General features: G+C 39.6%; 1 protein-coding gene across 3 annotated transcripts in view; it reads right to left on the bottom strand.

Annotated features, from left to right (window-relative positions):
- The window catches only part of si:dkey-106n21.1 (solute carrier family 23 member 2), an 85,785-nt gene that overhangs the window by 69,021 nt on the left and 2,423 nt on the right, over positions 1–14,341 (bottom strand). Inside the window, exons 1-2 of one of the 3 annotated variants that reach the window (XM_050072489.1) lie at positions 13,357–13,371; positions 13,173–13,245 (exon numbers count right to left, since the gene is read on the bottom strand). The exons of 1 other annotated variant lie outside the window; for it this stretch is intronic. In XM_050072489.1, coding sequence (XP_049928446.1) covers positions 13,173–13,244 — 72 coding nt within the window. In that variant the 5' untranslated portion in view covers position 13,245; positions 13,357–13,371. Of the gene's footprint in view, positions 1–13,172; positions 13,246–13,356; positions 13,372–14,341 lie in introns of those variants that run through there. One more of the 3 variants, XM_050072487.1, reaches the window with a different exon arrangement.

The raw sequence follows: 14,341 nt of genomic DNA on the forward strand, positions 1-14,341 counted from the left end.
TATAGGTGTATTCAGACCGAGGGAACTTTATCTATGAACCACCCCTTCTTATTTTGTCTGCATCACATGAACTAGGAACAGTTGTAGTTGTTAAAACGCCACACTGAGGGACTCCTATTTCAGAGTAAGGACTCTCACAGCACAAGTGATAGCCGGCTTATGTCTCTTCATCGTTTCTGTTGGTGGTGCGGATGCAAACAGAAAAAAGAGCCCTTGATGGTGTGTCATGGGCTGAGTCTCAAGAACTGGTCCAAAAACACCTTTTGTGAGAAATCACCTTCTGCCCAAAACCGTTTTGGAATTCTACAGATGAATAAAATGCCACAAAAGCCGACAATTTCCTAAAACTTCTGCAGCAGCTGCCAGCAGTATGACAAGTGAACCTTTGCTGAGGGGATGAGTGTGTTTACCCACTCAGTTGTCTTCAGGAATGTACTGGACCTCTGTGCTTTTATTTATGACGCCACAGTGCCAGAGGTTCTGTTCACATCTGTGTGTGGTGGTGACATAAAGTACTGTCCATCAAAGTGTGGACTACATAACACGAATTATGTGACATGTAACTCCAAAAGTACCTTGACACTGGAGATGTTTTCCTCTGCTGCTACGTCTACTTGAAAGGATCTTTTTCCAGGAGAAATGTGTTTTTATTTCCCATTTAAATCATTCTAGTGAGACCAAGCACAAGGTAAATCATAGAAATGGGAAAAAAATGGATGTCAGGTGTGGACCTCTGATCTTCAGGTATGTAACACAGAAGGTTCTGGCTTTCTTCCCACTAACCAAAGGTAGATAGAGCAGGTCAGGCGGTTAGGATGCATATACATGTATCCCCCTAAATCCGATGCACTTCAGCTTAAAAAGATTCTTTAAACACATAAATGTTACAGAATTCCCATATATCAGGTGACGCAAATGTTTCAAGAACATGATGTGTTAAAGATTGGTGCTATTTGATAGTGGACGAGAGAAATACATTTGTGATTACCTATTAAAGGCGATTCATAATAATTTAATAATCTGAAACATTTATAAGTTTTTGTCAGCCTTGACTTTATTTCTGTATAATCAAACAAACACAGCCTGTTCTATCAGAGGGGTGTTTATGGGATGTCTCTGGCATCCTTTGAAGTGACTTGTATTAACTGTTAAAACAGAGTGCTCTTTAAAGGCTGCCCGATATGTGACACCAGGGACTGTCTTCAAATACAAAGAGGTCGCTCCCCTCTTCAAACAGGCTACGTGGGACGGATCAGCTTCCTGTGAATTTGTACACACACTCGGGAGCATGTTTGAGGTGTAGGTATGTCTGGTTTGGTCTTTACATACATGTTAAATCTATAGAATTACATATTTGGCCACTATGTATAAAAAAACATCAATCATTACTTTGTATTTGGTGCCATAAACTTAAGTTTGTTTTCAGGATTATATATTTTCTATTATATTTTTGTGTGCACATTATGGGATGCTCCACGTGACCCATAAGCTGTTTTTGAATGTAAAGAGGTCAGTTCCCTCTTAACACAGTCCACATGGGACAGATCAGTTTCCAGAGGGTTTGTATGAAGTCTATTGAGATGTGTATGTTTGAAGTGTTTGAATCAAGTCAGCAGATGATGAGGTTTTCACAGGAGTGTTTTCAAGGTGGGACACGTGGGACATTAGTGACATATCAGATGGCATGGCAAGGACAAGGTGTAACGAATGTGGCATCATGTGGAATTTTTCACCTCTGTTAGATTAGCAATTTTTTTTAAAGTCATAATTAAGTCAACTCTCACACAGTACTGCCCACTGCAACAAACAATACAAATTAGCAGGAATGTAGCACAGGGTGACAGAGAAAACATGGTATGTTGATTTAATTTAGAGAAAAAAGTTTTGGCAAAATGTTATTTATATTTTGCTTCTAAAAGACACACAGTGAAAAAGGACCAGTCTTATTTTGAAGAAAGATTTGTCCGTTAGCAGCAATGCAGCACGACACTGAAGTGAAAGCAGAGCTGTGTTTATTTAAATTTAAGAATGCAATAAAAATATTTTGTCCCCAAAAAAAACAATGAATAATCATGATAAATAATGGTGATCTCAATACTGATCAAAACAATTTAGATCATCATTTTGGCCATAATCATGCAGCTCTGTTATTTATCATATCTGCCAATAGATGCCCCTGAATCCAACACACTGGACCTTTAGGGAGCCTGGACTTGGTTTAATTTGAGTGTAAACAGGCATCAGTTCAGATTATCTCCTCCCGAATCATAATGAGGAGAAATTAATCTGTATTTAATTCAGAATGAGGAGCTCTGCCTTCAGAGTAGTTCCTCTGCAACATTACAGACATCATAAAATGCTTAGCAGCTGAAGAAGTCAATAAAGAAGCCAATTTTATACGAGGCTCTGTCCCTCGCCTACAGTCAGTTATGTAAAGCTGACACACAAAGTATAGCTACAGTATGTATGTCTATAAATCTATATACAGTATGTACAGTATATATGCTGGAACTGGGAGAGGAAGACAAAGTTACACCATTACTGTAAGTCTGACAGTCTAACTCCTCTCTGTGTTCTGTGGGTCCATGACTGCACCCCTCATCAAATTTAATTTAAACCCTGATGAAACAACATAAAGAAACTTCAATTTCTGTCCTGTGTACTTTATTTGGCCCCTGATCCACATTTAGTATTTACTGAGTTTACATCTTATGACCAAATCTGTTACTGCAATAATTAGAGCACTAGTTTCCACCAAAGCTTCACATGGGGTCATGAGGCTGAACTGATTTTAAGGGTTGAAAGAAAACCTGTGAACAAACACAAAGCAGGCCTTTATCTCAGTAGTTCATTTATTTCTGTGATGAAAACAAAGTGGAATTGCTATTTTCTAAAGTTTAGATTATAATTCAAGATATTAACTTCCAAAAAATCTTAGAGAATATGGGCACAAGTTATATTGACAGAGTCTTTACTCTCTTCTAAACAGCCTCGTCCTGCAGAAGAAAAAGGGCTAACTGAACAATGGCCAAAAGTCAGGGAGGAGGAAATTCTGAATTTGTCAAAAAAGAGGCCTGTTAGGTTTGTATGATTGCTTACATTTGAAAACGACATAATAGAGACAGAGAATCATATCAAATTGCCCTTAAAAATACCAGTAAAACTCATCTCTGATGTTATACTCACAGGAAACTTCTAAAAATGACTTTACTGGTCAAAGACATTCTCCACTGTAACACCTGAAACTAAAGTCTTACAAAGATTACATTTTTCCCCATGATAGTTGACTTTGTATGTTTATCCTTCTCACTGGATGTCTCAGATATTACACACACACACAAGATAAAATCCATACACCAGTGAATCTGAGGATATTTCACACTGAGGTCCACAAAGAGGATCGCAGCCCCATGCTGCAGCCACTCGCTCTGGCTTCAGTCAGCACTTCAACCAACAGAAAACACCTTGTATCTGTCTCCCATAACATTTACTCTCACACAGCAGGCAGTGTCCACAGACATGCGCCTCAGTGGTTACATGGCCATCTGCTTCCATCTAGTGGTTATTTACCAGGGGTGGAACTACTGTTTCTAATTTTTCCTCTAAACAAAGGGTTTATTCACTTAAAGAAAAAAAAATTAACAAATAATTCTCAGGTTTTGCAGTTTGTAGACATGCTGGATGGTAGCTTCATGTCTTTTTTAATTTTAAATAACTAATGTTTTATCTTTGTACCTCGTCTACAGGTTTGCTATTTTTACAGATTTTTTTTACTATAACCATTTCTACTTTTTATATCTTTTCTCTGTACTCTTTATTGTGATTTATATTTTATTGCTCAGTAAAGCACTTTGAATTGCCCTGGTGTATTAAATGTGTTGTACAGATAAAGCTGTCTTGCCTTTCTGTCTGAGTTTTTTTTAAATATTGCCTCTGAATTATTTTGGTAATTTTTAAAATAATAAAACAAAATCACCAGCAACTTGTCTTTACAGTGACAGTGTCCCTGTTACTGTGCACAATCCACAGGCGTCTTTGTCAACTCTTTTCATTGGCACGACTCTCCACCGATGAAACAGTCCCTATGAAAACTTTGACCAGCATTTGCTGTGGATTATCAAAAAGGGACCCTGCTTCTGAAATGAGACCGCTATAACCCCCCCAGAGAGGCTTTATACAAAAGAGGTCCCGCATATCCCAAACCCCCCTCAAAAAAAAACATATTGGTTACGAGTAAATTGAATAAGTAACCAAACAAATCAACACTGAACAGGGTCTACTAACAGAAGGCTAATGAACCAGCCAAAAATAACACCAAGAAGAGAAAACATGAGAAAAACCGACATGAGAACTAAACCTAACAGAAAAAACGCTGCGAAAAACAGACTACCATCGAATATAAATAACTACTAGGGGCCTAAAAATCGAAATAATGTCAGTCACAAACACAAACTGCTGCTGCGCCCAGCTTCCTGTCCTCTCTTTATTAGTTTTCCCTCAGGCTGGAACAGAAACACCTGAGAGTGAACACAAGGCATTTTGATTCACAGCCATGTTGTGCACATCATCACCAGTAGGGGGAAGTGTGTGACGGACACATTTGATGACAGAGGCCCCACAGAGTTCTGGGTACCTCTCGTTTTTATTTGGGTGAGACAGAGACAGAGATCTCAACAGCCTGACTGTCTCAGACACTGATCACATAATTTCAACATCCTGGTTCGATCACAGCTGGGAACATTAATGTAATTTTATCCTCCTTCTCTTTCCTCATGTCCTGCCACATCTCTACCAACTAAAGCCTCTTTAAGGTTTAAGGTCCTGGAAAATTTACCTAAATTTGCCTATAAGGCCTAATCAAGGCATTCCCACAGTAAACTGAGAGCTGTTCATCTTTGTACATGTACATGCACGGTCTCATTTAAAAGGTAACTGAAGTTTTTCCCCCACAGTCAGAATCACTCCAAGAGCTTCTGTCACTGATTTAGTTTCACCACACTGATATAATTTATTTGTGTATCTTTGCCTGAATATTTTGATGCTGCAGATGACTGGGACTGGGAGGTATTAGCTGGAAAACATTATGAGACCTTGACATGAAGCTTCACATGGTCCAGAATCAAAGTAAATAACAGTATCACAAAAAATAAACATTTGCCACGTTTTTCTGAGGTTTTGTCCAAATGCTGGTCAAAATAAAAGAGGGAAAAACACTAAACTGAATGTGTCATAAAGAGTGAAAAACTAATCAAAACGGACAGAAATGTCTAGTTAAGAGCTTTCTGTTTGTAAAAACACTTCTAGAAAATCTATATTGTTGTACATTTATGTACATTTATACAAGTCTGTGATGAACATAATGGGTTTAAAACTCCTCTGAAGGTGAGGAGTGTCACTGGTTATAAGATCCATTAGCCATCAGGCCAATCACTGGCGACTGATTGGCTATGAGGCCTTACAAAGTAAGGGAGGGTCTTTGTTTCAACACAGGCCCTTGCTGGCTACTAAAGCCATAGCAACAGCAGTGGAAGCTCCTATTGGCTCAAGTGAGGTGTCAATGGAAAGGCCAGAGTTCAGCCACTATTTTGACACTGAGGAAGAGGAGGACAGTTTAGTGTTACCACCTAACGTGCATGTCTTTGGATTTTGGAGGAAGCCAGTGAACGCTGCCACGGGGAGAACAGCCCTCTTGCTGTGACGCGACATTGTTAACCACTGCGCTACCGTGCCACACCTTAAAAGCAAACAGGCCTTGCAACACCCCATGAAACTTCAGCGACCTGTAGTGGGGGTCGGGACCAGGTTGACGGTGAGCGTAAAAACTGCAGGACTTTGCAAATGGGGAGCGGTTTCACGGCCTGACCACTGTCTGTGGTCAAGTCTAGGCAACAAAAGCACTTTGGTGAGAGTTATTAGAGAACAGTAGGTTGGAGGAAACAGTATAAATGCTGTTTTTCAATATTAAAGCAAGCCCTCAATTTTTCCCTAACATTAACCTTGAGTGCTGTGACTCATTAAACAAATTTAAAAACATATCATGACTCAGCAAATACAATCATTAACAATGCAATGAACTCATTGCTTAAAAGTTAATTTCCTAATTTGCCAAGTTCTCAGCAGAGCACAGCAATCACACCATTTTCCTCTAAAATGAAGCAAAATTAGATTCATTTAAAAAAAACTACTCAAGTTGAATACCAGTCCCTCTGTAGATAGACTGATACTGTCTACTGTGATTATATAATGCACAGCATCATGTGCTGAGATGAGTGTCTTCCACGTCACAGTTGTGACAATATGGATGGATAAACTGAGCGTGGGAGGACCAATCAGTTTGCTGGCTGCATGGATGATCTTAAAGAGGCTCTGTTAGTAAGTGACAGTAAAACATACTGAAGAACACTAAAGAACTAGTTTAATGACGATGTGAAGCGGCAGGAAGAAACGTGTTTTGTTCTGGATGACTGATCCTCTCTGTTGGCAGCATCTGTGAATTTGCATGCTGATTCAAACAGAGATTACTGTTCAGTCATACAGCAAGATATCTGAACCACCTCTAGAACATATAGTGGTGTTAGGATTTAAATTTGAAGGATTTTATCGTCAAAAAATGAACTATTTTGCAAAGCAACAGAACAATAGAGAATACAGGGAGTCTACAGGTATAAGACAGTTAAATCTGATACTTCTTAAAACCTTTTCTTGATCATTTTCAACCAAACTGAAGCTACATTTTTAGACAAATCACCTTTTTCTTATTCAGGCATTGCAGGTAAGTATGAATTTATAGTATATAATACATGTGGTCCCGTGCAGAGATGGGCTTTATGTAGAAATATGGTTATTAGAGTGAGTTAATGTACATTTTGCCAACAGCTAAGTGCAAGTATAAAGTAAAAATACAGTATTAGTTTCAGTGGTAGGTTGAATTAAAGTAAAAAGGGGAAACTGCACTTTGTTACCTTCTTAGGTTTTCACATTTTAATCCAGAGGCCAAAAAAAGTTGTCTTATTCCATCACCAGGCTGTTACCTTGTGTTTCCTATTTTCTTATTTTTCAAAATGAATATTTACATAAGCAGATGAGTTGATTATAGTTTCATGTGACTGGTTTCCAGCAGCCTGTACCTGAAGTGTTTTTTCTTGAGTCAGGGAGTTCACTGTTTGTCTGGAGGAATCTGGAATTCATCCTCAAATGACCAAGTTCACACCCGAACTCTCAAAGGGGATTTATGATTGTGCGTTGACCCTATGCCGTTGTGAGTTTACCAAAACACACATTAAACATGGCTTAATAGACACAGTTTTAAAAACAAGTACACAAATCAGCTTCATTACAACTCGCAGCATTCACAGACAAACACTTGTGTTAATCTGGACACATTTCCCCCACCAATACAACATACTAACGTTATTAGCACAAGCCATTGGCATTTTACATTGTATAAATTAGCCTAACAACTAGCGATCTTTTCCTCTTCTCATATAAAACCAGGAACAACAGCAACATTTAACAAAGGTAACAGTACACAATGTGGCTCCATTACAACTCACAAGGTTCACCGACAAAACAACTGTCTTATACTAAACACGTTTTCCAAACAAATACAACATGCTAACATTATTAGCACAAGCCTATGGCATTTTACATTGTATTGATTAGCCTAGCAGCCGGCGATCTTTCCCTCTTCTCATTTGAAACCTGGATAAATCCTGAAGTATAAATCCCTGAAGGATAAATCACACACAAGACTTAAAATGCTATTTTAGTGGAGGCTTTATTGTCTTCACAATTTATTGTTTCTTATCTGTGAACTAAAAGTAAATACAAGCTCCATTTCTCCTGAGGGAAATGATGTCAGTATATAGCGACAGACAGGTCGGCGTCACCGCAATGTGTAGTTACAATTCTGGGGAGGCATTGGGCAAAAGTTCCATAATAAACTTTGAACATATTGTAATTCAGGTGGTCTGAGAGAAAACCAGACTTTTGCTCCTCCTCTTGGCTTCTGTTTTCAGATCTTGGAAAATCTAACTTGTCACGGGAGACTTTGGCTAATCACAGGCCATTTCAGAGAGAGAGCGCTCCTATTGGCTGTTTAACAGATGCAGATGTGCGTGCACGTCCAAACTGCCTAAACTGCAAGGCAGCGCAAAAAAAGGAAGATAGACTATTAAAAAAAAAAGAGTCAAAAAGAGAGTCTGGCAATAAACGAAAATGATGAATGAAAATGATGCTAATAGTTTAGCTTTCTGCCGACTGGAGCTAAAAGGTCATGGCTGCGGCATCAAGTTCACATTTATGTAACGTAAGCTAATGTTAGCCAGAGCCTCAAATCAGTGTGTCTTTAGCCTCACTCCCCACCACTACAGACCACCTCGCCAGAGGGAGACTAACAGCAACCCAAATCCAGCCAGTTCAGACCCAAGCTCATTTTAGTTCTGGCAAACTGACCTTCATCTTTCCCAACTCCAACAGAAGCTTAAAACCTGTTTGAGGAAACAAGTGAAACAAACTGAGCTGTTGTGTCTGTGACTCTCTGGGAGACTGGCAGGTGACTCAGTTTGTATTTACTGATTTCCACACTCATATACAAACATGCACAAATACACAGTGTCAGTGTTTCCCTGAGGATTATTTTTTAGCAGGGTAACGTAATGACTTTGCTGTTTGGTTTAGGATACAGGACTTTCCTGCCCATGAATGCATCACCTTCTATTACAGTTACAGTTATTCTATTATGCTTTTCCTCTTTTCTGACCTATAAATGTTGTTACAATGTTGCATACTCGTGTTAAACGATGCCAACGTGTCAAATAATGAGGTTTGTGCATTTGGAAGTGAGCCCTGCAAGCTGTTTTGGATGGCTCTGCACGCTGTGTTTTACAGTCTTTTTTAAAACAGTGTAGTCCGTGTGACGTTAATGCGTGCTGGACTTACTTGCATGCCGGCAGCGCTCGGCAGCCCTTCGGCAGTCCTCGGGAGAGTGATCAATCACAGTGTAGTGGGCTCGGCGGGAGGCGAGGGCCGGGGCATGGAGTAAATTACACAGACCGTTTTCACGGGGTGCAGGAAATACAAGGAAGCAGTGCAGTGAGAGGCACAGCGTCCTGAAGATCTACAAAGGTTTGTGTGCAGGTAATCGTGTGTATCTGCTCTATAGGAGTCCAGAAATCAAATACAAAGGCCCGAAAATGAGTATAATAGGTCCTCTTTAATTAATTTAGCTTGCATTATAACAGTGTAAAACACTATAGCTACTAATTCTAGAGGTTTTACACATGTAAACATGTAAAATGTCTGGTGATCATGTCACCTAATCATTTACGACTAAAACCTACCCTGGAAATCCAGAGCTCTCACGAGAGCACAATTTGAATTTGCTCAGCGAGTCACTTTGGCAATCAGTAATGATGCTCATTACCCATGCCGTTGGAGCCGAGCTGCACCAATCACATCGGTGTATCTGATATAGGCAGGCCAGAGGCGAGCTAAACAGATGACAACAGCGCTGCGACGACGGAATCAGTCAGTAAACATTGCAAGATGGCTACGGATGAACACCAGTTGTTTGAAACGGCTTTGGCCGCTACAATGAACGAGTTAGACCTGGCTTTTTCTCTAAAAGAGGAACAGAAGACAGCGTTCGAATCTTTCCTTTGCAAGAAGGACATTTTTACTGTTTTGCCGACCAGATACGGCAAGAGTCTAATCTACCAGTTAGCTCCGCTGGTAGCTAAGCGCTAAGTATTGTTCTGATTGGTCGTAGTGTTATCCAATTGTGCGCAGTGATATTTTCAAATGCATGCTTGGTGCCGCCCTTCGAGTTCAGCCATTTTCATTACTCATAGCCAGACCCTAAATCTTTCTAGATTTGGGTAAAATCTAGAAAAATCTAAAATGGGTAAAAAATTAAAACAACCACCAGTGAAGGGACCAAGGGTCAGAGTTACTGTACCATGACAGTGTTCAAGCATCCAGAGAACACTGAAGTACTCACTAAAAGTAATGAGAGATGTGAGCCACACAGAGAGTTAGACGTTTTCTTTCACATGACGCCAGCCTTTGTTTTTGGAGTTTAGCCTCTATCCTGTGTCGATACCTGAAACCCTGAATTGGCTTCTACTACACTTAAAGTCGACCTCACAAACAAAAGCTCTCTTGTAATCAGACAAGAAAAATGCCAAAAACACATTTACTGTCCCATTCCATTCCTCTGCACTGAGACACTGTGTGCACCAGGTGAATGAGAGCATCCATTTACAGTCACAATGTTACAACCAAGGCATATGTATGTATGGAACAACATGAGGACAATGAGATATACTGTAGAAAACATGACTACTGCTGCAGAGTAGGGCTGCCACTAACGATTATTTCCATTGTCGACTAATCTGTCGATTATTTCTTCGATTAGTCGACTAATCATTTCATTGAAAAACGTGTTAAAATGTTGAAAAATGTCGGTCTGTCTCACCCAAACCCCAAAATTACGTCATCTAATGTCTTGTTTCATACTCACGCCAAAGGGTTTTAGTTCACTGTCACGGGAGAGTGTGTAAAGCTGCAAATATCTGAACGTAAGAAGCTGCAGTAAGAGTATTTTGGGGTATTTTTATAGTACTTTTCTATGATTCAAACTGATTAGTCGACTACTAAAATAGTCACCGATTATGTTAATAGTCGATAAGTCATCGATTAGTCGACTAATCGTTGTAGCCCTACTGCAGAGATAGTTTGGTCTCTACATGAATCCTTATCTGCCTCCATTTTATCATAGTTTATACCAGTTATCTGCATTATTAATAATCTCACATGCTGTATGTGTTTGATGTTTTTTGCTCTAAAAACTGCAGATAATATTAAAAAGGCACTTAATATGGACTCAACGTAATCTTCTGTAGGATAACTGTATCTGCCAGCAGGATGATGCATCTTGTTTAAGAGTGTTTTCTTAAACACTGAGTGAAGTGACATCATCACCCTACAGGGTTCAAGAGACTTAAACATTTACTTGTCCAAAGTCCATTCTTACTTGCCCCTATACAAATAGATTTATTTATTTATCATTACCAAATAACAAAGGCTGAAGTTAACGGTTTGTTTAATCGTAATTTCAGTAAATTAATCAGAACATGGGCAGAGTATGTCACAGACACAAAGCAATAAACATTCTTGCATGTCGAAAATGGTGCAACGATCTGCCCCCCCTTCCACTCACACATGGACTTCTTCACTAGTAAGTGAGTGAAAGTACAGGCTATAAAAAATCAATACAGCATAATATCGAGATATTTTTGTGCATCACTATCGTATCATTACACAGTGTCAAGTATCAAATTCTTAATAAAAAAATTATTAATATTAAAAATACAAATTTAACTTTAGGTAACCTACTAGAATTACTATGATTAATTGCTTTTTCAGTCCACAGGATGAATTTTTCTGCATGAAAATGATTAAAGTCAGATGAACAGACTGAAAACTTTGTCTTACTGGATAAAACAAAAGTTGACATAGTTTTCCTTTGGAGACAATGTGCAGTTGAAAAAAGGTAATAAATTACAATATATTTTACCGAATACTTAGCATATTGCAACACATTTAAAATCGCAGTAATATTGTGATTAAAGTGTTGTGATGTCATGTCCTGGGGCCTCTGATGATTCACACACCTGATTGATAGCAACTTCACTGCATAATGCATCCTTTCAGATTTTAATGAATCAGCGCTGGTTTCAGTTTGTCATTTGCTAACTGATAGTTACACGTAACTACATGCATGATGTTCCCTTTCATCTTGAAGGCATCCCTGGGGAAGAACTGTGTTCACCCCAAACACATTTTTTTATTGTGATATGTTGTCCCTAGGATGACAGGACGCCGTTAGTCTCGAGCCTTATACTCAAATTCTTTTTTACCAGTTGCCTAATCAGGCAATCAAGGAAAAATCTCTTAGATACCTTTATTTATTTATTTTTATAAAAGAAATTCAATTTTTTCACTCTTGTCAATTACACACAGGTCCGAACACACACATGCACAAACAGGACCTATACATGCACTAAGTACATGCACATATTTGGTCCGCACGGGGACTTGAGCAGGTGACCCTCCGGTTCCCAACCCAAGTCCCTATGGACTGAGCTACTGCCATCCCCACTGTGTCTAAGAGATTTTAATATACTGTACATATCTATATTTTGAGACACTCTGACCACCAAATAATCTATAAACAACCAGCCTCTCCAAAAAGTAGCCTAAGTTTCAGACGCACCTCGTGGTCAACATACTGGTGTGTGAGTCCAACTGGTGTAAAGAGACAATAAGAGTCTCAAGAGACTCTTGTGAAATATATTCACATGCTAAAAGTCTAAAGAAAGAAATATGAAAACTTAATCTGGATGTCAAATTCAGAGAGCTCCACTGATATATTTAATGTACAAATCCAGGTCCAGCAGCTTTGAATTCTTTTATAGTCTCTCATTGAGCTTTTGTAAAGGTGTGTCCTTGTACCAGGACAGTAATAATAAATGAGGCCTCGTGCCTTTGCCTGTATCATTCTGCAGATGTTGACAGACTGATGTGTTCACCCATCTGCAGCCGCTGTTTGTTTCCTGTTCCCATTTTTCTAAATTCTTCAGTTAATTGGGATGGGGAGAAAAAAAACATCTACGCTGAGCTCAGCTGTGTACACTTGCACACCCCATGCAGCCAGACCTTTTCACCACTCACACACACACACACAAACCACACACACCCACACGCTCCAGTATCCTTCACTCAGTTTCTGTGTCTTAGTTTTATAGATGAGTATTTCGAGTTTAAGCTCGGAGCTCTTTGATCAGCTACACTCACACTGACATTTGCCACGTACTTTGAAACCATGCAATCGATTCGGCTGAAATATCCCATCTTTTGTGGAACGCATTCTCACTTATGTCATTTCACATTCCACAGCGGCTTACATTTAACTCTTACTGCTGTAAAGAAAGAAAATAACCCTGAACCTCTCCCTTCATCTGTACGTAAAGGCAAATATAACAATCAATTTTTAAATTATAGTTCTTCATAATAAAAATATTTGCACGAGACTGTATCTCAAACCCTCACTCAGTGTTTGACACTTGGATATGAAACTAAAGACAGAATTAAGATGACACTACACTTACCCCGAACGCAGGATTGATCGATCCCTGCGCTTTGAGTCCCAGCTCGATTTTCTCCTCTGTAGTGAGACGCATTCTGATAAAATGAAATGAAGTGCTGTAAAGTTGCCTCTGGACTCTTAACACATCAACAAACACACACAACTGAAACAAAGACTCTGACTGTCCGCAGACCAAAGAGGACAACCTGAACAACCGCCTCACGTCGCCCAGGAAACCGAGGGTAAGGGTCAGAGAGAGAGAGGCTCAGTTATTTTGTAATCTCCTCCGCGGCTCTGAAATGTTTGTGCTCCGCTGCTGAGAAATGTAGGCTTTCGTTACTCTGAGTTGCGGTCATGTGCCTGCTGTTGTGTGACGATGGATCCTATGAGGGGAGACGAGGGCGTTTGTCACATGAATCTATAATTTGTCATCCTCATTAAGAAGGTTTTCTCTTATCAAAAGTTTTACAGCATTTAGGTATAAGTGTCACTGTGTGGGGTTTGAGTTCTTCTGCCTCTGGTATTTGAGTTGATTCTTGGCTGTTTCACTTTTTATTTTTATTAGGATACAGCAGTTCACCTGTGCTACACTGGACACCATGTCATCATGAGTCATATTCTGATAGTTGGGTAGGATGACATTGTCATTAGTATCAGCTCATGTCCCTGACAGATCATTGTGTTCCACTCCACAACTAAAGCGCTGTGATGCTGCATTCAGGTCACTTGCCTCCAGCCTCCTGTTTGAAGTTCTGCATCTTAGTTACAACTTTTAACCCCAGTTCAGACCAGAGATTCACAACAAGATTAAAGAGATGGTGTCACATGACACTCAGCTGGTCAAATGGCCGGCGGCTGGTTTTAAAGCACGTCATCTGTTTCAACAGCCAATCAGCTTGTAGTGAAGTCCACTGGTCAAGTCAAAATGACTGCAGACGGCGTGTTGGCTTGCTGCAGCAGGTGCTCTGTCCCCGCCGAGCCCTCTGTTTCCGTCCTCATGGTGTGCCGGTGTCAGACGGTGGGTCACTAGGGCTGTCAAAATTGCTCAAAAATGACGTTCGAATATTCCTTCTAAAAATAACTCATAGGTTCGAACCATTCGAATTTTTTTTTTTTTTCGCATTATGTCCACAAGAGGGCAAACTAATACAAGGAAACATACTTGTATATGTATTAATACAAGGAAACATA

The sequence above is a fragment of the Epinephelus moara genome, chromosome 20 (genome assembly GCF_006386435.1).
Source record: "Epinephelus moara isolate mb chromosome 20, YSFRI_EMoa_1.0, whole genome shotgun sequence".
Taxonomy (NCBI): domain Eukaryota; kingdom Metazoa; phylum Chordata; class Actinopteri; order Perciformes; family Serranidae; genus Epinephelus; species Epinephelus moara.